We start from the raw sequence: 21811 nt of genomic DNA, 5'->3' as shown, positions 1-21811 counted from the left end.
CACACACACCGTGACACACACACAGGTCACACACCCACCGTGACACACACACAGGTCACACACACACACACCGTGACACGCACCGACAGATACACAAAAGACAAAGATCCCCCGTATAGCCTCAGCACACTGTTGGGGCAAGTGCTACACCTGTGAAGTGTAATAATACACGCGCACGCGCGCACGATGACTCACGCGCTCGTTATTCAAGGAACTCGGCGGTCATCGGCTGTAAATGCGGAACTCGGTTAGCCCTGAACCCTCCCTGCCTCCCTGCCTGACAGATCTGAGTTGTGTCGGGGTGTGTGCGTGGTGGTGTCGTGGCGCGTGTTGTTTGTTTGTTGTTGTTGTGGTGGTGGTGGTGTCGTGGCGCGTGTTGTTTGTTTGTTATTGTTGTGGTTGTGGTGGTGGTGTCGTGGCGCGTGTTGTTTGTTTGCTATTGTTGTGGTGGTGGTGGTGGTGTCGTGGCGCGTGTTGTTTGTTTGCTGTTGTGGTGGTGGTGGTGTCGTGGCGCGTGTTGTTTGTTTGTTATTGTTGTGGTGGTGGTGGTGGTGTCGTGGCGCGTGTTGTTTGCTGTTGTCGGTACAGGTGAATGTTTAAGTTGTCACTGGTGCTGATGATGAATTTGTGTGAGTTGTGAATGATGGTGGATTACAGCTGGCAGAGTTGATAGAGTGACGGTGTTAGTGTCACCATGATTGATACCATGACGGTGGTGGAGGTGGTGGTGGAGGCAGACAGCGGAGTGGCGGATGGTGTCCGGATTTCTGTCGGAGTTGGAAGTGAAAGGTAAGAAGGAGTAGACACGTCCAGCACATAGACACGAACAGCACATAGACACGAACACACATAGACACGAACACACAGAGACACGCACACACATAGACACATACACACATAGACACATACACACATAGACACATACAGCACATAGACACATACACACATAGACACACACACATAGACACACACACACATAGACACACACACACATAGACACATACACATAGACACGTCCAGCACATAGACACGTACACACACAGACACGTACACACATAGACACGTACACACACAGACACGTACACACAGACACCTACACACATAGACACTACACACACAGACACGTACACACACAGACACGTACACACACAGGCACGTACACACACAGACACGTACACACACAGACACGTACACACACAGACACGTACACATAGACACACACACACATAGACACACACACACATAGACACATACACATAGACACGTCCAGCACATAGACACGTACACACACAGACACGTACACACATAGACACGTACACACACAGACACGTACACACACAGACACGTACACACATAGACACGTACACACACAGACACGTACACACACAGGCACGTACACACACAGACACGCACACACATAGACACGCACACACACAGACACGTACACACACAGACACGTACACACATAGACACGTACACACACAGACACGTACACACACAGGCACGTACACACACAGACACACACACACAGACACACACAGACACGTACACACACAGACACACACAGACACGTACACACACAGACACGTACACACACAGACACGTACACACACAGACACACACACATAGATACGCACAGCACACAGACACGAACACACACAGACACGAACACACACAGACACGAACACACACAGACACAAACACACACAGACACACACACACATAGACACGTCCAGCACATAGACAGGAACACACACAGACACGAACACACACAGACACGAACACACACAGACACAAACACACACAGACACACACACACATAGACACGTCCAGCACATAGACAGGAACACACACAGACACGAACACACAGAGACACGTACACACACAGACACAAACACACAGACACGTACACACACAGACACGTACACACACAGACACGTACACACAGACACGTACACACATAGAGACACTACACACACAGACACAGCACACATAGACACGAACAGCACATAGACACGTACACTCACAGACACGAACACACAGAAACACGTACACACACAGACACAAACACACAGACACGTACACACACAGACACGTACAGCACACAGACACGTCCAACACATAGACACATACACACAGACACGAACACACACAGACACAAACACACATAGACACGTACACACAGACACTTACACACAGACACGTACATTCACAGACACGTACACACACAGACACGTACATTCACAGACACGTACACACACAGACACGCACACACATAGACACGTACACACATAGACTCGTACACACACAGACACGTACACACATAGACACGTACACACACAGACACAAACACACACAGATACGTACACACACAGACACGTACACACACAGACACGTACACACATAGACACGTCCAGCACATAGACACGTACACACACAGACACGTACACACATAGACACGTACACACACAGACACGTACACACACAGACACGTACACACATAGACACGTACACACACAGACACGTACACACACAGGCACGTACACACACAGACACGCACACACATAGACACGCACACACACAGACACGTACACACACAGACACGTACACACATAGACACGTACACACACAGACACGTACACACACAGGCACGTACACACACAGACACACACACACAGACACACACAGACACGTACACACACAGACACACACAGACACGTACACACACAGACACGTACACACACAGACACACACACATAGACACGCACAGCACACAGACACGTACACACACAGACACGAACACACACAGACACGAACACACACAGACACGAACACACACAGACACAAACACACACAGACACACACACACATAGACACGTCCAGCACATAGACAGGAACACACACAGACACGAACACACACAGACACGAACACACACAGACACAAACACACACAGACACACACACACATAGACACGTCCAGCACACAGACAGGAACACACACAGACACGAACACACAGAGACACGTACACACACAGACACAAACACACAGACACGTACACACACAGACACGTACACACACAGACACGTACACACAGACACGTACACACATAGAGACACTACACACACAGACACAGCACACATAGACACGAACAGCACATAGACACGTACACTCACAGACACGAATACACAGAAACACGTACACACACAGACACAAACACACAGACACGCACACACACAGACACGTACAGCACACAGACACGTCCAACACATAGACACATACACACAGACACGAACACACACAGACACAAACACACATAGACACGTACACACAGACACTTACACACAGACACGTACATTCACAGACACGTACACACACAGACACGTACATTCACAGACAAGTACACACACAGACACAAACACACACAGACACGAACACACATAGACACGTACACACACAGACACGTACACACATAGACACGTACACACACAGACACGTACACACACAGACACATACACACATAGACACGTACACACACAGACACGTACACACACAGACACATACACACAGACACGTACACACACAGACACGTACACACATAGACACGTACACACAAAGACACGTACACACAGACACGTACACACACAGACACGTACACACACAGACACGAACACAGAGACACGTACAGACACAGACACGTACACACACAGACACGAACACAGAGACACGTACAGACACAGACACGTACACACACAGACACATACACACACAGACACGTACACACATAGACACGTACACACACAGACACGTACACACACAGACACAAACACACAGACACGTACACACACAGACACAAACACACAGACACGTACAAACACAGACACGTACACACACAGAGACAAACACACACAGACACGTACACACACACAGACACGTACACACAGTGACACATACACACAGACACGAACACACACAGAAACGTACTCACACAGACACGTATGATCTGCCCCTGTTCTACAAAGTGAGTGAGTGGAGTTGTTATGATCCCCCCCTGTTCTGCAGAGTGAGTGAGTGGAGTTTGTATGATCTCCCCCTATTCTGCAGAGTGAGTGAGTGGAGTTTGTATGATCTCCCCCTGTTTTACAGAGTGAGTGGAGTTTGTATGATCTCCCCCTGCTCTACAGAGTGAGAGTGAGTGGAGTTTTTATGATCTCTCCCTGTTTTACAAAGTGAGTGAGTGGAGTTTGTATGATCTCCCCCTGTTCTACAGAGTGAGTGGAATTTGTATGATCTCCCCCCTGTTCTACAAAGTGAGTGAGCGAAGTTTGTATGATCTCTACAGGGAGTGAGTGAGTGAGTGGAGTTTGTATGATCTCCCCCTGTTCTACAGAGTGAGTGGAGTTTGTATGACCTCCCTCTGTTCTACAGAGTGAGTGAGTGGAGTTTGTATGATCTCCCCCTGTTCTACAGAGTGAGTGAGTGAGTGGAGTTTGTATGATCTCCCCCTGTTCTACAGAGTGAGTGGAGTTTGTATGACCTCCCTCTGTTCTACAGAGTGAGTGAGTGGAGTTTGTATGATCTCCCCCTGTTCTACAGAGTGAGTGGAGTTTGTATGATCTCCCCCTGTTCTACAGAGTGAGTGGAGTTTGTATGATCTCCCCCTGTTCTACAGAGTGAGTGGAGTTTGTATGATCTCCCCCTGTTCTACAGAGTGAGTGGAGTTTGTATGATCTCCCCCTGTTCTACAGAGTGAGTGGAGTTTGTATGATCTCCCCCTGTTCTACAGAGTGAGTGGAGTTTGTATGATCTCCCCCTGTTCTACAGAGTGAGTGCAGTTTGTATGATCTCCCCCTGTTCTACAGAGTGAGTGGAGTTTGTATGATCTCCCCCTGTTCTACAGAGTGAGTGGAGTTTGTATGATCTCCCCCTGTTCTACAGAGTGAGAGTGAGTGGAGTTTGTATGATCTCCCCCTGTTCTACAGAGTGAGTGGAGTTTGTATGATCTCCCCCTGTTCTACAGAGTGAGTGGAGTTTGTATGATCTCCCCCTGTTCTACAGAGTGAGTGGAGTTTGCGTGATCTCCCCCTGTTCTACAGAGTGAGTGGAGTTTGTATGATCTCCCCCTGTTCTACAGAGTGAGTGGAGTTTGTATTATCTCTCCCTGGTTTACAGAGAGTTTCCTCCGAGTTATCCAGCTTTTCCTGCCAAAAGCTCCAACTTAAACAACCCCCATTCGTAACAATGCGACTGACATTGCCCAAACAACATCCCAATGCCGGACAATGAATTCCACTGCAACTTATCTCCGTTGCGTTCACACATTTCGGAGGAGGAGGAGGAGAAGCAGCATTAACCACCCCTTCTGCAAAAAAACTAAAATCGGCAAGACCCTCTTGCAAATAAGTCTTGAGACTCGGCGATGACTTCCCGGCAAAGCGAGTGTGATCATGCAAAACTTAGCAGTGGATTTTTTTGGGTGGGTGACTGGGTGGGTGGAGGCTGTGGATTTCACTCTTATCGGACATGCAAATGATCCTCGTGCGCGATTATTCCGCGATTATTCATCATGCGAGTAGCAGATAAGGTCGCCGTGGTCTTACAGGACACCGACTAGTTCCACTCACGAAGGCAACAATGGAACCACTTGAAATGTCACGTCGGGGCAATTTTCGAGGTTAACTTTTCCCAGTTGTATTCGCTTGCCGTTAAAACTAAAATTGTAAGACTAAACCACGTGGGTTTTTTTTTACACGCTTTTATTTAACTCACTCTGTCTGTTGTAGTCGTTGTTGTCGTTGTTGTTGTCGTATCGTCAAATATTGTAACTCAATTTTAACCCACTTCCCAATGTGATATCGACTGCAAACTTGGTATACTTATGTCATACTGATGACAATACTATATTATATAATTAAAAATGAAAATAAAAAATTTAAACCATCTTTTTTATATGTTACGTTTCGGCTTGGGTCTAATTGTCCACGCTCAACTGACGTTGGCTGTAAATCACCACGGCCACTTACGTGATGGCAAGCCTCGGGGCCACTTCCTGGAGTGGTGGAGTTCTGCCATTACTCGTACGGTACATTTCATTAAAGCGTGTTTTTAAAAAAAAATATGTTTAAATATTAATTATTTTTCGTGCTACCAGGCGTAAGGTCCACCGGGCTGTGTGAGTGGGTGGGTCAGACGCGACACAGACCATCACAAATGATAGCCCAACGAAGTTGTGGTCTTATCGTCGTCATCGCCACGTGGAAATGTATAGCAGCCAAAAACTCTGAACGGTTGATGTTGATTCTAAATGTGGTGGGGGGGGGGGAAATCCACGCGACCACGGGAGAGAGAGACATGCAAACACCAAATATACAGCAGCAGGTGTCAGGGTTGGAATCTAACCCACGACCTCCTGTACACCAGGCGAGGTAGTTAACATCTCCTAGCCACCGTGATGATGATGATGAGAGAGAGACACGCAAACTCCAAATATACAGCAGCAGGTGTCAGGGTTGGAATCTAACCCACGACCTCCTGTACACCAGGCGAGGTAGTTAACATCTCCTAGCCACCGTGATGATGATGATGAGAGAGAGACACGCAGACTCCAAATATACAGCAGCAGGCGTCAGGGTTGGAATCTAACCCACGACCTCCTGCACACCAGGCGAGGCAGTCAACAGCTCCTAGCCACCGTGATGATGATGAGAGAGACACGCAAACTCCAAATATACAGTAGGCGTCAGAGTCGGTATTGAACCCACGACCTCCTGCACACCAAGCGAGGTAGTTAACATCTCCTAGCCGCTGTGATGATGAGAGAGAGACACCCAAACTCAGGACCTACCATGGAGCTGATCTGCCCACTGACCATCGACTTGTCATCTGTAAGATGCGCCTGCCATTTTTTCACTCCGGTGGTGTGTGTACACCCAGGACCTTATTCAAACCCATAGTGACCTGGTCTCAGCTAGCTGATGAAAGTTGCAAGCGACAAATTCATCATCGCTTGCAGCTGGGGTTTGCATCGTCCCCCACTCCTCCTGATGTCGAGGGGAAATGGGCTGATGCAGCTGCATTGGCTGCCTTGGGTACACGGTCCAGACCTCACCAGAGACCCTGGCTGACATAGGAGGTGTTCAGGCTGGCTGAGAAAAAGCAACAGGCCCACTCTCATCGTCTATGGCATCCCACAGAGAATGAGGAGGATTACCGCAGCCTTCGCTCAGATGTTCAGAGAGCCATTAGGTGCTGCAAGGATGGTTAGTGGTCACGGATTGTTGAGATGGAGTCTGCCTCAGTGGGCCGCAATCACAAATCACTCTTTAATTCCACACCTATCACCATCATTAGGGGAATAAACGGTGATCCAATCTCCGACCCCCAGGAACAGGTTTGCAGATTTGCTGAGCATTTCTGTGAGGTCCAGGAGGAGGGGAATCCCTCAGCCTGTAAAACAACGTGGGGCAAAGTGGGGATGACCCTGCTGAGGCTGCGATGCCTCGAATATTGGAAGTAATCACCCCCTGTGAGTGGCTGGCTGAGGTGCCATCTGTTGAGGAAGTACTGAACGCGATCCAGAGTCTGAGACCAGGAAAGACACCGGGCAGAGATGATCTCCCAAGCGAAATGCTGAGGAAGGGTGGCGTTTGTGCACAGACTGCCCTACATGACATCATAACAACAGTTTGGGCCACTGGACAGGTTCCGCAGGATTGGAAGGATGCCCTGGTAGTCCCCCTCTTTAAGAAGGGGGCCCACACAGACTGTAACAATTACAGGGGCATCTCACTCCTCAGTGTGCCGGGAAAGGTCCTGGCAAGGATTATTCAACATCGCCTTGCTAGGCACGCTGAGGAGAGGCTTGCGGAGCACCAATGTGGTTTCAGGAAAGGGCGGTCCTGCACAGATGCCATATTTTCTGTCCGTCTGCTACAGCAGAGGTGTAGGGAATTCCAACAAGACCTACATCTCTGCTTTATTGACCTGGTCAAGGCCTATGATACCATCAGTAGGCATGAGCTCTGGGTTCTTCGTGCTTTCAGAGTCTCTGACTCTCTGCTCATGATTATTAAGGACCTTCATGATGGTGAGCGGGCCTGGGTAAAACTACGTGGCCGGGAGTCGGAACCATTCCCTGTTGACCTTGGGGTGCGACACGGATGTCCTCTTGCTCCCACATTGTTTCACATTTACTTCGACCACAGAGTTTGTGAAGCCTTCGATGGCTGTACCGGAGAAATTTCCATCTGGTACAGATACAATGGGAGGCTGATCGATGCCCAGGTGCGTTCAAGGGATGGCTGCCTATTGGTCAACCATGTTACGTAATTTTCTGGTTATTTCCGGTAAAGTCACGTAGATAGAAAAATAATAAAAAAATAAAGTGAATACAAATAATAATGGTGAAAAATAATAAAAAACTAAAAACCACTAATTGTAGAGTTTAGCCTGGTTCTTAATCGGAGTGAGTGTACTTGTAGTCTATAATGTGGACTGTAGCAATGGTTATTAGCTGGGTGTGTACTGGCAGTCTTTCATGTAGACTGTAGCCTGGTTCTTAACTTTGGTGAGTGTACTGGCAGTCTATAATGTAGACCGTAGCCTGGTTTTTAAGCTGGTGAGCATATTGGAAGTCTATGATGCAGACTGTAGCAATGGTTATTAAACTGAGTGAGCGTGCTGTCAGTCTATAATGTAGACTTATTCTTGGTTCTTTCAGTAATTTAAATATAAAATATATATAAATAAAAACAAAAAATACGACGTTTCAATCGCAACACAAGCGGTCGTCATCTGGGAAAAGGGGGGTTAGCCTCTAAAAGCAAACTGTTTGTAAAGGTTTAGAGATGGGCGTAGTCCAAGTGTGTCAGCAGCGTGGGCGGGGCAGCTCATGTTAATGTAGACCACGTGTGTCAGCAGCGTGGGCGGGGCAGCTGATGTTAATGTTGGAGAAAGCAATGCCAATGCAGTGGGTCTACACCAATCAAAGGGCCACCAGGCAATCATTGCACCTCGCTCCACACACCCACACAGCTGACGGTGGAGGTTGACAAGAAAAAACACAAATCAAGTCATGACCCAAAGTGGTTGATGACATCTTTCCAATGATTGCTGAGTTTATAACCATTCTCTCGGTTGAAATTGTGTCTGTGTCTGTATATATGGATGGCTTCATGAACGAATCTTTGTTGATAGCCAGAAGGCTTGCAAAGTACCATCGTGATACAGTAATTGTTTTTTTACCCTTCTATCTGGCAGCAAAACTGACACCTTTTTTTACAAGGAGTCATGTTAACATAGACCACAATACCTGCGATCATAATGCAAACAAAAAACATAACTCTGCATTATGACCGCAGGTATTGTGGTCTATGTAAACATGACTCCTTGTAAAAAAAAGGTGTCAGTTTTGTTGCCAGATAGAAGGGTTAAAAACCAAATATATTTTTTACTGGCAAATGAGGTTCTAATGAAGTACCATCGTCTTAGAAAAATTTATTTCGCATGAAGCAGACGCATTAAAATAATGCTCAGCCACGGCAGAGGTATTGGTCCTGCCGTGTTTCAGATCTACCTTGTGTTCACGAACACGGTCCGAGACATGTCACTTAGTTTCCCCAATGTAACTGCTGCCGCAGACACAGCTTAGTTTGTGATATTTCATGTCAGGAATCTTGTCCTTCACAGATGATCTGATCCCATCCGTCACCTGCATCCTCACCACCCCTCACACCTCCCACCAACCCTCACCACCACCACCACCGCACTCACCACCACTCACCCCAACCCTCAGCGATGCCGATGCCTCTCCTCCTCAACGCCGCTTCGAACAGCATCATCAACACCACCATCATCAACAACATCAGCAGCATCATCAGCACCACCATCAGCAACATCGGCAGCGGCATCATCAGCGGCAACATCAGCAGCGGCAACATCAGCGGCCCGGGCTGCCAGGTCGACGGCAACTTCACACCCGTCTTCCTGCCCAGCATCTACGGCGTCTCGCTCATCCTGGGCGTCGTCGGCAACGCGGCCGGCATCTTCTGCTTCTGCCGCCACATGCGGCCCTGGTCGCCGCTCACCGTCTACATGCTCAACCTCGCCGTCTCGGACCTCTGCTACGTCCTCTCGCTGCCCTTCCTCATCGACTACTACGTGGCGCGCACCTGGCGCTACGCCGAGTGGCACTGCAGGGCGCAGCGAGCCACCTTCCACGCCAACATGTACGCCAGCATCCTCTTCCTCACCGTCATCGCCGGCCACCGCTACGCCGGCATCGTCCACCCGCTGCGTTGCCGCGGCGCGCCCCTGGCCGTGTCGCGCCGAGCCAGCGCCCTAGTCAGTGCCGCAGTGTGGGCCGCCGTGGCCGGGCTGGTGCTGCCCCAGGTGTGGTTCGTCCGGCTCGGCGTGGCGAAGGCGGCGGGGGGAGGAGGTGGGGGGGAAGACGTCGTGAAGTGCTACGACACGACCACCAAGGACATGCTGCAAGAGTACCTGCCGTACAGGTGGGTGGGGATGGGTTTGCGTGGGTGGGTTGGGTGGATGGGTTTGGGTGGGTGTATGGGTCTCTGTGCGAGCGAGTCTAGGGTCTCTGTGTGAGTCTGTGGGTCTCTGTGCGAGTCTGTGGGTCTCTGTGTGAGTTTGTGGGTCTCAGTGTGAGTCTATGGGTCTCTGTGTGAGTCTGTGGGACTCTGTGTGAGTTTATGGGTCTCTGTGTGCGTCTATGGGTCTCTGTGTGAGTCTGTGGATCTCTGCGCGAGTTTGTGGGTCTCTGTGTGAGTTTATGGGTCTCTGTGTGAGTCTATGGGTCTCTGTGTGAGTCTGTGGGTCTCTGTGTTAGTCTATGGGTCTCTGTGTGAGTCTGTGGATCTCTGCGTGAGTTTGTGGGTCTCTGTGTGAGTTTATGGGTCTCTGTGTGAGTCTATGGGTCTCTGTGTGAGTCTGTGGGTCTCTGTGTGAGTTTATGGGTCTCTGTGTGAGTCTGTGGGTCTCTGCGTAAGTCTATGGGTCTCTGTGTGAGTCTATGGGTCTCTGTGTGAGTCTGTGGGTCTCTGTGTGAGTCTATGGGTCTCTGTGTGAGTCTGTGGGTCTCTGCATAAGTCTATGGGTCTCTGTGTGAGTCTGTGGGTCTCTGTGTGAGTCTATGGGTCTCTGCGTAAGTCTATGGGTCTCTGTGTGAGTCTATGGGTCTCTGTTTGAGTCGATGGGTCTCTGTGTGAGTCTATGGGTCTCTGTGTGAGTTTTTGGGTCTCAGTGTGAGTCTGTGGGTCTCTGTGTGAGTGTATGGGTCTCTGTGTGAGTCTATGGGTCTCTGTGTGAGTCTATGGGTCTTTGTGTGAGTCTGTGGGTCTCTGTGTGAGTCTATGGGTCTCTGTGTGAGTTTATGGGTCTCTGTGTGAGTTTGTGGGTCTCTGTGTGATTCTATGGGTCTCTGTGTGAGTCTGTGGGACTCTGTGTGAGTCTATGGGTCTCTGTGTGAGTTTGTGGGTCTCTGTGTGAGTCTATGGGTCTCTGTGTGAGTCTGTGGGTCTCTGCGTAAGTCTATGGGTCTCTGTGTGAGTCTGTGGGTCTCTGTGTGAGTCTATGGGTCTCTGCGTAAGTCTATGGGTCTCTGTGTGAGTCTATGGGTCTCTGTTTGAGTCGATGGGTCTCTGTGTGAGTCTATGGGTCTCTGTGTGAGTTTTTGGGTCTCAGTGTGAGTCTGTGGGTCTCTGTGTGAGTGTATGGGTCTCTGTGTGAGTCTATGGGTCTCTGTGTGAGTCTATGGGTCTTTGTGTGAGTCTGTGGGTCTCTGTGTGAGTCTATGGGTCTCTGTGTAAGTTTATGGGTCTCTGTGTGAGTTTGTGGGTCTCTGTGTGAGTCTATGGGTCTCTGTGTGAGTCTGTGGGACTCTGTGTGAGTCTATGGGTCTCTGTGTGAGTTTGTGGGTCTCTGTGTGAGTTTGTGGGTCTCTATGAGTCTATGGGTCTCTGTGAGTCTATGAGTCTCTGTGTAAGTCTATGGGTCTCTGTGTGAGTCTATGGGTCTCTGTGTGAGTTTGTGGGTCTCTGTGTGAGTCTATGGGTCTTTGTGTGAGTCTGTGGGTCTCTGCGTGAGTTTGTGGGTCTCTGTGTGAGTCTATGGGTCTCTGTGTGAGTGTGTGGGTCTCTGTGTGAGTCTGTGAGTCTCTGCGTGAGTTTGTGGGTCTCTGTGTGAGTCTATGGGTCTCTGTGTGAGTTTGTGGGTCTCTGTGTGAGTCTATGGGTCTCTGTGTGAGTCTGTGGGACTCTGTGTGAGTCTATGGGTCTCTGTGTGAGTTTGTGGGTCTCTGTGTGAGTTTGTGGGTCTCTATGAGTCTATGGGTCTCTGTGAGTCTATGAGTCTCTGTGTAAGTCTATGGGTCTCTGTGTGAGCCTATGGGTCTCTGTGTGAGTCTGTGGGTCTCTGCATAAGTCTATGGGTCTCTGTGTGAGTCTGTGGGTCTCTGTTTGAGTCGATGGGTCTCTGTGTGAGTCTATGGGTCTCTGTGTGAGTTTTTGGGTCTCAGTGTGAGTCTGTGGGTCTCTGTGTGAGTGTATGGGTCTCTGTGTGAGTCTATGGGTCTCTGTGTGAGTCTATGGGTCTTTGTGTGAGTCTGTGGGTCAATGTGTGAGTTTATGGGTCTCTGTGTGAGTTTATGGGTCTCTGTGTGAGTTTGTGGGTCTCTGTGTGATTCTATGGGTCTCTGTGTGAGTCTGTGGGACTCTGTGTGAGTCTATGGGTCTCTGTGTGAGTTTGTGGGTCTCTGTGTGAGTCTATGGGTCTCTGTGTGAGTCTGTGGGTCTCTGCGTAAGTCTATGGGTCTCTGTGTGAGTCTGTGGGTCTCTGTGTGAGTCTATGGGTCTCTGCGTAAGTCTATGGGTCTCTGTGTGAGTCTATGGGTCTCTGTTTGAGTCGATGGGTCTCTGTGTGAGTCTATGGGTCTCTGTGTGAGTTTTTGGGTCTCAGTGTGAGTCTGTGGGTCTCTGTGTGAGTGTATGGGTCTCTGTGTGAGTCTATGGGTCTCTGTGTGAGTCTATGGGTCTTTGTGTGAGTCTGTGGGTCTCTGTGTGAGTCTATGGGTCTCTGTGTAAGTTTATGGGTCTCTGTGTGAGTTTGTGGGTCTCTGTGTGAGTCTATGGGTCTCTGTGTGAGTCTGTGGGACTCTGTGTGAGTCTATGGGTCTCTGTGTGAGTTTGTGGGTCTCTGTGTGAGTTTGTGGGTTTCTATGAGTCTATGGGTCTCTGTGAGTCTATGAGTCTCTGTGTAAGTCTATGTGTCTCTGTGTGAGTCTATGGGTCTCTGTGTGAGTTTGTGGGTCTCTGTGTGAGTCTATGGGTCTTTGTGTGAGTCTGTGGGTCTCTGCGTGAGTTTGTGGGTCTCTGTGTGAGTCTATGGGTCTCTGTGTGAGTGTGTGGGTCTCTGTGTGAGTCTGTGAGTCTCTGCGTGAGTTTGTGGGTCTCTGTGTGAGTCTATGGGTCTCTGTGTGAGTTTGTGGGTCTCTGTGTGAGTCTATGGGTCTCTGTGTGAGTCTGTGGGACTCTGTGTGAGTCTATGGGTCTCTGTGTGAGTTTGTGGGTCTCTGTGTGAGTTTGTGGGTTTCTATGAGTCTATGGGTCTCTGTGAGTCTATGAGTCTCTGTGTAAGTCTATGGGTCTCTGTGTGAGTCTATGGGTCTCTGTGTGAGTCTATGGGTCTCTGTGTGAGTCTGTGGGTCTCTGTGTGAGTCTATGGGTCTCTGTGTGAGTCTGTGGGTCTCTGCATAAGTCTATGGGTCTCTGTGTGAGTCTGTGGGTCTCTGTGTGAGTCTATGGGTCTCTGCGTAAGTCTATGGGTCTCTGTGTGAGTCTATGGGTCTCTGTTTGAGTCGATGGGTCTCTGTGTGAGTCTATGGGTCTCTGTGTGAGTTTTTGGGTCTCAGTGTGAGTCTGTGGGTCTCTGTGTGAGTGTATGGGTCTCTGTGTGAGTCTATGGGTCTCTGTGTGAGTCTATGGGTCTTTGTGTGAGTCTGTGGGTCTCTGTGTGAGTCTATGGGTCTCTGTGTGAGTTTATGGGTCTCTGTGTGAGTTTGTGGGTCTCTGTGTGATTCTATGGGTCTCTGTGTGAGTCTGTGGGACTCTGTGTGAGTTTGTGGGTCTCTGTGTGAGTCTATGGGTCTCTGTGTGAGTCTGTGGGTCTCTGCGTAAGTCTATGGGTCTCTGTGTGAGTCTGTGGGTCTCTGTGTGAGTCTATGGGTCTCTGCGTAAGTCTATGGGTCTCTGTGTGAGTCTATGGGTCTCTGTTTGAGTCGATGGGTCTCTGTGTGAGTCTATGGGTCTCTGTGTGAGTTTTTGGGTCTCAGTGTGAGTCTGTGGGTCTCTGTGTGAGTGTATTGGTCTCTGTGTGAGTCTATGGGTCTCTGTGTGAGTCTATGGGTCTTTGTGTGAGTCTGTGGATCTCTGTGTGAGTCTATGGGTCTCTGTGTAAGTTTATGGGTCTCTGTGTGAGTTTGTGGGTCTCTGTGTGAGTCTATGGGTCTCTGTGTGAGTCTGTGGGACTCTGTGTGAGTCTATGGGACTCTGTGTGAGTCTATGGGTCTCTGTGTGAGTTTGTGGGTCTCTGTGTGAGTCTATGGGTCTCTGTGTGAGTCTGTGGGTCTCTGCGTAAGTCTATGGGTCTCTGTGTGAGTCTGTGGGTCTCTGTGTGAGTCTATGGGTCTCTGCGTAAGTCTATGGGTCTCTGTGTGAGTCTATGGGTCTCTGTTTGAGTCGATGGGTCTCTGTGTGAGTCTATGGGTCTCTGTGTGAGTTTTTGGGTCTCAGTGTGAGTCTGTGGGTCTCTGTGTGAGTGTATGGGTCTATGTGTGAGTCTATGGGTCTCTGTGTGAGTCTATGGGTCTTTGTGTGAGTCTGTGGGTCTCTGTGTGAGTCTATGGGTCTCTGTGTAAGTTTATGGGTCTCTGTGTGAGTTTGTGGGTCTCTGTGTGAGTCTATGGGTCTCTGTGTGAGTCTGTGGGACTCTGTGTGAGTCTATGGGTCTCTGTGTGAGTTTGTGGGTCTCTGTGTGAGTTTGTGGGTCTCTATGAGTCTATGGGTCTCTGTGAGTCTATGAGTCTCTGTGTAAGTCTATGGGTCTCTGTGTGAGTTTGTGGGTCTCTGTGTGAGTCTATGGGTCTTTATGTGAGTCTGTGGGTCTCTGCGTGAGTTTGTGGGTCTCTGTGTGAGTCTATGGGTCTCTGTGTGAGTGTGTGGGTCTCTGTGTGAGTCTGTGAGTCTCTGCGTGAGTTTGTGGGTCTCTGTGTGAGTCTATGGGTCTCTGTGTGAGTTTGTGGGTCTCTGTGTGAGTCTATGGGTCTCTGTGTGAGTCTGTGGGACTCTGTGTGAGTCTATGGGTCTCTGTGTGAGTTTGTGGGTCTCTGTGTGAGTTTGTGGGTCTCTATGAGTCTATGGGTCTCTGTGAGTCTATGAGTCTCTGTGTAAGTCTATGGGTCTCTGTGTGAGTCTATGGGTCTCTGTGTGAGTCTATGGGTCTCTGTGTGAGTCTGTGGGTCTCTGTGTGAGTCTATGGGTCTCTGTGTGAGTCTGTGGGTCTCTGCATAAGTCTATGGGTCTCTGTGTGAGTCTGTGGGTCTCTGTGTGAGTCTATGGGTCTCTGCGTAAGTCTATGGGTCTCTGTGTGAGTCTATGGGTCTCTGTTTGAGTCGATGGGTCTCTGGTGAGTCTATGGGTCTCTGTGTGAGTTTTTGGGTCTCAGTGTGAGTCTGTGGGTCTCTGTGTGAGTGTATGGGTCTCTGTGTGAGTCTATGGGTCTCTGTGTGAGTCTATGGGTCTTTGTGTGAGTCTGTGGGTCTCTGTGTGAGTCTATGGGTCTCTGTGTGAGTTTATGGGTCTCTGTGTGAGTTTGTGGGTCTCTGTGTGATTCTATGGGTCTCTGTGTGAGTCTGTGGGACTCTGTGTGAGTCTATGGGTCTCTGTGTGAGTTTGTGGGTCTCTGTGTGAGTCTATGGGTCTCTGTGTGAGTCTGTGGGTCTCTGCGTAAGTCTATGGGTCTCTGTGTGAGTCTGTGGGTCTCTGTGTGAGTTTATGGGTCTCTGCGTAAGTCTATGGGTCTCTGTGTGAGTCTATGGGTCTCTGTTTGAGTCGATGGGTCTCTGTGTGAGTCTATGGGTCTCTGTGTGAGTTTTTGGGTCTCAGTGTGAGTCTGTGGGTCTCTGTGTGAGTGTATGGGTCTCTGTGTGAGTCTATGGGTCTCTGTGTGAGTCTATGGGTCTTTGTGTGAGTCTGTGGATCTCTGTGTGAGTCTATGGGTCTCTGTGTAAGTTTATGGGTCTCTGTGTGAGTTTGTGGGTCTCTGTGTGAGTCTATGGGTCTCTGTGTGAGTCTGTGGGACTCTGTGTGAGTCTATGGGTCTCTGTGTGAGTTTGTGGGTCTCTGTGTGAGTTTGTGGGTCTCTATGAGTCTATGGGTCTCTGTGAGTCTATGAGTCTCTGTGTAAGTCTATGGGTCTCTGTGTGAGTCTATGGGTCTCTGTGTGAGTTTGTGGGTCTCTGTGTGAGTCTATGGGTCTTTGTGTGAGTCTGTGGGTCTCTGCGTGAGTTTGTGGGTCTCTGTGTGAGTCTATGGGTCTCTGTGTGAGTGTGTGGGTCTCTGTGTGAGTCTGTGAGTCTCTGCGTGAGTTTGTGGGTCTCTGTGTGAGTCTATGGGTCTCTGTGTGAGTTTGTGGGTCTCTGTGTGAGTTTGTGGGTCTCTATGAGTCTATGGGTCTCTGTGAGTCTATGAGTCTCTGTGTAAGTCTATGGGTCTCTGTGTGAGTCTATGGGTCTCTGTGTGAGTTTGTGGGTCTCTGTGTGAGTCTATGGGTCTCTGTGTGAGTCTGTGGGTCTCTGCGTGAGTTTGTGGGTCTCTGTGTGAGTCTATGGGTCTCTGCGTGAGTCTATGGGTCTCTGTGCGAGCGAGTCTGTCTCTGTGCGAGTCTGTGGGTCTCTGTGTGAGTTTATGGGTCTCTGTGTCAGTCTGGGTCTCTGCGTGAGTTTGTGGGTCTCTGTGTGAGTCTATGGGTCTCTGTGTGAGTTTGTGGGTCTCTGTTTGAGTCTTTGGGTCTCTAAGATCTCTGTGTGAGTCTGTGGGTCTCTGTGAGTCTATGAGTCTCTGTGTGAGTCTATGGGTCTCTGTGAGTCTATGAGTCTCTGTGTGAGTCTGTGGGTCTCTGTGTGAGTCTATGGGTCTCTGTGCGAGTCTATGGGTCTCTGTGCGAGTCTGTGGGTCTCTGTGTGAGTCTATGGGTCTCTGTGAGTCTATGAGTCTCTGTGTGAGTCTATGGGTCTCTGTGAGTCTATGAGTCTCTGTGTGAGTCTGTGGGTCTCTGTGTGAGTCTATGGGTCTCTGTGCGAGTCAGTGGGTCTCTGTGTGAGTCTATGGGTCTCTGTGAGTCTATGAGTCTCTGTGCGAGTCTACGGGTCTCTGTGTGAGTCTACGGTTCTCTGTGTGAGTCTATGGGTCTCTGTGTGAGTCTATGACTCTTTGTGTGAGTCTATGTCTCTCTGTGTGAGTCTGTGGCTCTCTGTGTGAGTCTACGGTTCTCTGCGTGAGTTTGTGGGTCTCTGTGCGAGTCTATGACTCTCTGTGTGAGTCTATGTCTCTCTGTGTGAGTCTATGTCTCTCTGTGTGAGTCTATGTCTCTCTGTGTGAGCCTATGTCTCTCTGTGTGAGTCTGTGGCTCTCTGTGTGAGTCTACGGTTCTCTGCGTGAGTTTGTGGGTCTCTGTGTGAGTCTATGTCTCTCTGTGTGAGTCTGTGGCTTTCTGTGTGAGTCTATGTCTCTCTGCGTGAGTCTGTGGCTCTCTGTGTGAGTCTACGGTTCTCTGCGTGAGTTTGTGGGTCTCTGTGCGAGTCTATGAGTCTCTGTGTGAGTCTGTGGGCCTCTGTGTGAGTCTATGTCTCTCTGTGTGAGTCTGTGGCTCTCTGTGTGAGTCTATGTCTCTCTGTGTGAGTCTGTGGCTCTCTGTGTGAGTCTACGGTTCTCTGTGTGAGTCTGTGGGCCTCTGTGTGAGTCTATGGCTCTCTGTGCGAGTCTACGGCTCTCTATGCGAGCAAGTCTGTGTGGGTGGTCATCGATCCACGTCGCTAGTGGACACGACACGAACCCTCCCCCCCCCCCCCCATGCCCCCCCTCCCCCACTGCCCCTCCGACTTCCCGCAGCTTCGTCCTCTCCGTCCTGGGATTCTTCGTCCCGTTCTGCGCGATGCTGTTCTTCTACGGCTCCGTCGTTTGTGCCTTGGCCGGCACCTCCGACGGCCGCTGGGGAAGAGGAGGAGGGGGGGTCACGGGCCAGGCGACGGCGTGCGCCGTGACCCCCGCCGACCGCCGGCGCACCAAGCGCATCGTGGGGGTCACGCTGGTGCTGTTCGCCGTCTGCTTCCTCCCCTACCACGTGATGCGCCTGTGGAACCTCCTGGTGAGGCTCTACCCGCCCGAGGAGTGCGCCACCTCCACCAACGTCTACCTCACCTACCAGGTGAGCTGTGGCGGGCGGGCGGGCGGGCGGGCGGGCGGGCGGGTGGGTGAATGGGTGGGTGAATGAGTGAATCGGTGGGTGAATGGGTGGGTGCATGGGTGGGTGAATGAGTGAATGGGTGGGTGAATGAGTGAATGGGTGGGTGAATGAGTGAATGGGTGGGTGAATGGGTGAATGAGTGGGTGAATGAGTGTATGGGTGAATGAGTGAATGGGTGGGTGAATGAGTGAATGGGTGGGTGAATGAGTGAATGGGTGGGTGAATGGGTGAATGGGTGGGTGAATGAGTGAATCGGTGGGTGAATGGGTGGGTGAATAAGTGTATGGGTGAATGAGTGAATGGGTGGGTGAATTAATGAATGGGTGAATGAGTGGGTGAATGGGTGGGTGAATGAGTGAATCGGTGGGTGAATGAGTGTATGGGTGAATGAGTGAATGGGTGGGTGAATGAATGAATGGGTGGGTGAATGAGTGAATGGGTTGGTGAATGGGTGGGTGAATTAATGAATGGGTGGGTGAATGGGTGGGTGAATGAGTGAATGGGTGGGTGAATGGGTGAATGGAGGGCTGGATGAGTGAATGGGTGAATGGTGACTGGGTGGGATAAATTGGTGGCTGGGTAGGTGAATAAGTGAATGGGTGGGTGAGTGGGTGCTGTATTGTTGGGTCGGTGACTTGGTGACTGGTTGGGTGAATGGGTGGTTCGGTGGGTGAATGAGTGGGTAGGTGAATGAGTGGCTGGGTGACTGGGTGGGTGAATGGGTGGGTGAATTGGTGGCTGGTTGGGTGAATGGGTGGTTCGGTGGGTGAATGAGTGGCTGGGTGACTGGGTGGGTGAATTGGTGGCTGGGTGGGTGAATTGGTGGCTGGGTGGGTGAATAAGTGAATGGGTGGGTGAGTGGGTGCTGTATTGTTGGGTCGGTGACTTGGTGGCTGGTTGGGTGAATGGGTGGTTCGGTGGGTGAATGAGTGGGTAGGTGAATGAGTGGCTGGGTGACTGGGTGGGTGAATGGGTGGGTGAATTGGTGGCTGGTTGGGTGAATGGGTGGTTCGGTGGGTGAATGAGTGGCTGGGTGACTGGGTGGGTGAATTGGTGGCTGGGTGGGTGAATTGGTGGCTGGGTGGGTGAATAAGTGAATGGGTGGGTGAGTGGGTGCTGGGTGGTTGGGTGGGTGAATTGGTGGCTGGGCAGGTGAATGGGTGGTTGGGTGGGTGAATTCGTGGGTGGGTGAATGATCAGCTGGGTGCCTGGGTGGGTGAATGGGTGGGTGAATGGGTGGTTGGGTGAGTAGGTGGCTGGGTGGATGGGTGAACGGGTGAATGGGTGGCTGAGCGTGTGGCTGGGTGGGTGAGTGGGTCGCTGGTTGGGTGGCTGGCTGGGTGAGTGGCTGGCTGGCTGGCTGTGTGTCTGTGTGTGGGCAAATGTTGTGGCTGACACCCCCCCCCCCCCGCGTCTCCCCCCCCCTTCTCCGCGGCTAGGTGACGCGCGGCCTGGCCAGCCTCAACAGCTGCCTGGACCCGGTGCTCTACGTGTTCGCTCGAGGCGGCGTGCGCTCGGCTCTCCGAGAGAGCCTCCGCTCCGTGAGCCGCTCCGAGCTCAGCCGCCTCTCCCTCCGGCACCTCGACCGCATCACCGCCCTGGGGAGCACCGGCGGCGGTGGGCCCGGCGGGGAAGGGGCGGCCACGGGGGAGAGGGACGGTGCCGGGGGCTGTGCGGGCGACTGGGAGAAGCTGGGGGGCGACGTGGACGGAGACCTGGGGGAGGTGTTTGAAGAGGCAGGGCGGACTACGAGGACGAAGCATCGGTGAAGGGGCTCCCCCCCCCACCCACTCCCGACCCAGAAAGGGAGGGGGAGGGGGGCGGTGGACAGACGCGAGGGAGGGAGGGAGTTACGGGAAGGTCCGTCGTTGATTCCGCCCGGTGTTCTTCATCGCAAGGCCCATACCCAGGGCGGACTACGACAACGTCGTCGATTACGAAGACGACGAAGCATCGGTGAAGGGGCTCCCCCCCCCACTCCCGACAGCAAAAAGGGAGGGGGAGGGGGGCGGTGGACAAACGCGAGGGAGGGAGTCACGGGAAGGTCCGTCGTTGATTCCGCCCGGTGTTCTTCATCGCAAGGCCCACCGCGGGGGGGGGGGGGGGGGGCGCTGCCGTGCGGGCCCTGCTGGTGGCCTTCAATGCGGCCCTCTGACGTGCAGCCCTGGCCCACCCCCCCCGGCCCAACAGTGCACAAAGAGTGGAGACCACCACCACCACCAGCATCATCATCATCGTCCTCGTGCTGCTGTCAAAACCCCCAATGGTGTTTCAAGTGTTGCGGCAGAGGCCCTAACACACACACACACTGATGATGGTGATGTCTTATCGGCGAAAGTGTCCCCCCTTACGAAAGTTTGGCGAAGATCACTGCCTTAAGTGAACACGGTGGCACCTTTTCGCGAGTGAGTTGAGACTCGGGGTGAGAAAGATGTACGTGTATGTTTTTAATGTATGTTAAACTTCTTTGGCACCGCCCGTAGTCAACCGCGCTAATCAGACAACAACAACAAGCAGTTCCAAAGAAATGCGTTTGTCAATCTGGACGATGACTTAAAAGTGCACAGCATAGCTCCCAGCGCCTTCCTAATATCGTAAATGAAGAGAACGTTCCAGACGGCCACAAGCGGCGCGTCCGAGAGCGCTGCGCGATTGCGTTGACTGCCCTTCCTTTGTCCGACGGCCCGGCCATCGGAGGTGACGAGAAGGCCACGGAAAGATCCGTCCTTCGTCTGAACCACAGGAGCGAAGCCGACCTCCAAGGGTGACCTGGAAGGGCACTTTGACAGGGAAAAGAGAGAGACCTGAGGCAAAAGAACCGCAGCTCCGCACCTTTGTAGAGACCGAGATTTTTGCCAAAAAATAATGTACATTTTTTTTTCTACCAGGTCGGAAGGTCCCACTTACACTATGGGAACCTCATTTGCCAGTAAAAATATGATAATTGTTTTTTTACCCTTCTATCTGGCAACAAAACTGACACCTTTTTACAAGGAGTCATGTTTGCATAGACCGCAATACCTGCAGTCATAATACAAACAAAAGACGTAACTCTGATAATGTGCACTGTCCTTGAAGTTGATTGGTCCACACCCGAGACAGCTTTCCTTAGAGCCTAGTCTCACATGGGTTGGCGTCATCTGGTCCAACCCATGTGAGACTAGGCTCTAAGGAAAACTGTCTCGGGTGTGGACCAATCAACTTCAAGGACAGTGCACATACATTATCAGAGTTATGTCTTTTGTTTGTATTACGACTGCAGGTATTGCGGTCCATGCAAAC

At 51.0% G+C, this 21811-nt stretch overlaps 1 protein-coding gene across 1 annotated transcript; it reads left to right on the top strand.

The window, feature by feature from the left end:
- The first annotated feature begins 537 nt into the window (after positions 1–537).
- Positions 538–20493, top strand: LOC144950199 (P2Y purinoceptor 1-like). Its single transcript, XM_078880274.1, has 4 exons — positions 538–789; positions 9686–10506; positions 18175–18490; positions 19969–20493. Exons 2-4 carry the CDS (start codon positions 9794–9796, stop codon positions 20296–20298), a joined length of 1359 nt encoding a protein of 452 aa, XP_078736400.1. The 5' UTR covers positions 538–789; positions 9686–9793; the 3' UTR covers positions 20299–20493.
- The last annotated feature ends 1318 nt before the right edge of the window (positions 20494–21811 follow it).

This window comes from Lampetra fluviatilis, chromosome 56, assembly GCF_964198595.1.
Source record: "Lampetra fluviatilis chromosome 56, kcLamFluv1.1, whole genome shotgun sequence".
Taxonomy (NCBI): domain Eukaryota; kingdom Metazoa; phylum Chordata; class Hyperoartia; order Petromyzontiformes; family Petromyzontidae; genus Lampetra; species Lampetra fluviatilis.
This window is presented reverse-complemented; position numbering and strand designations above follow the sequence as displayed.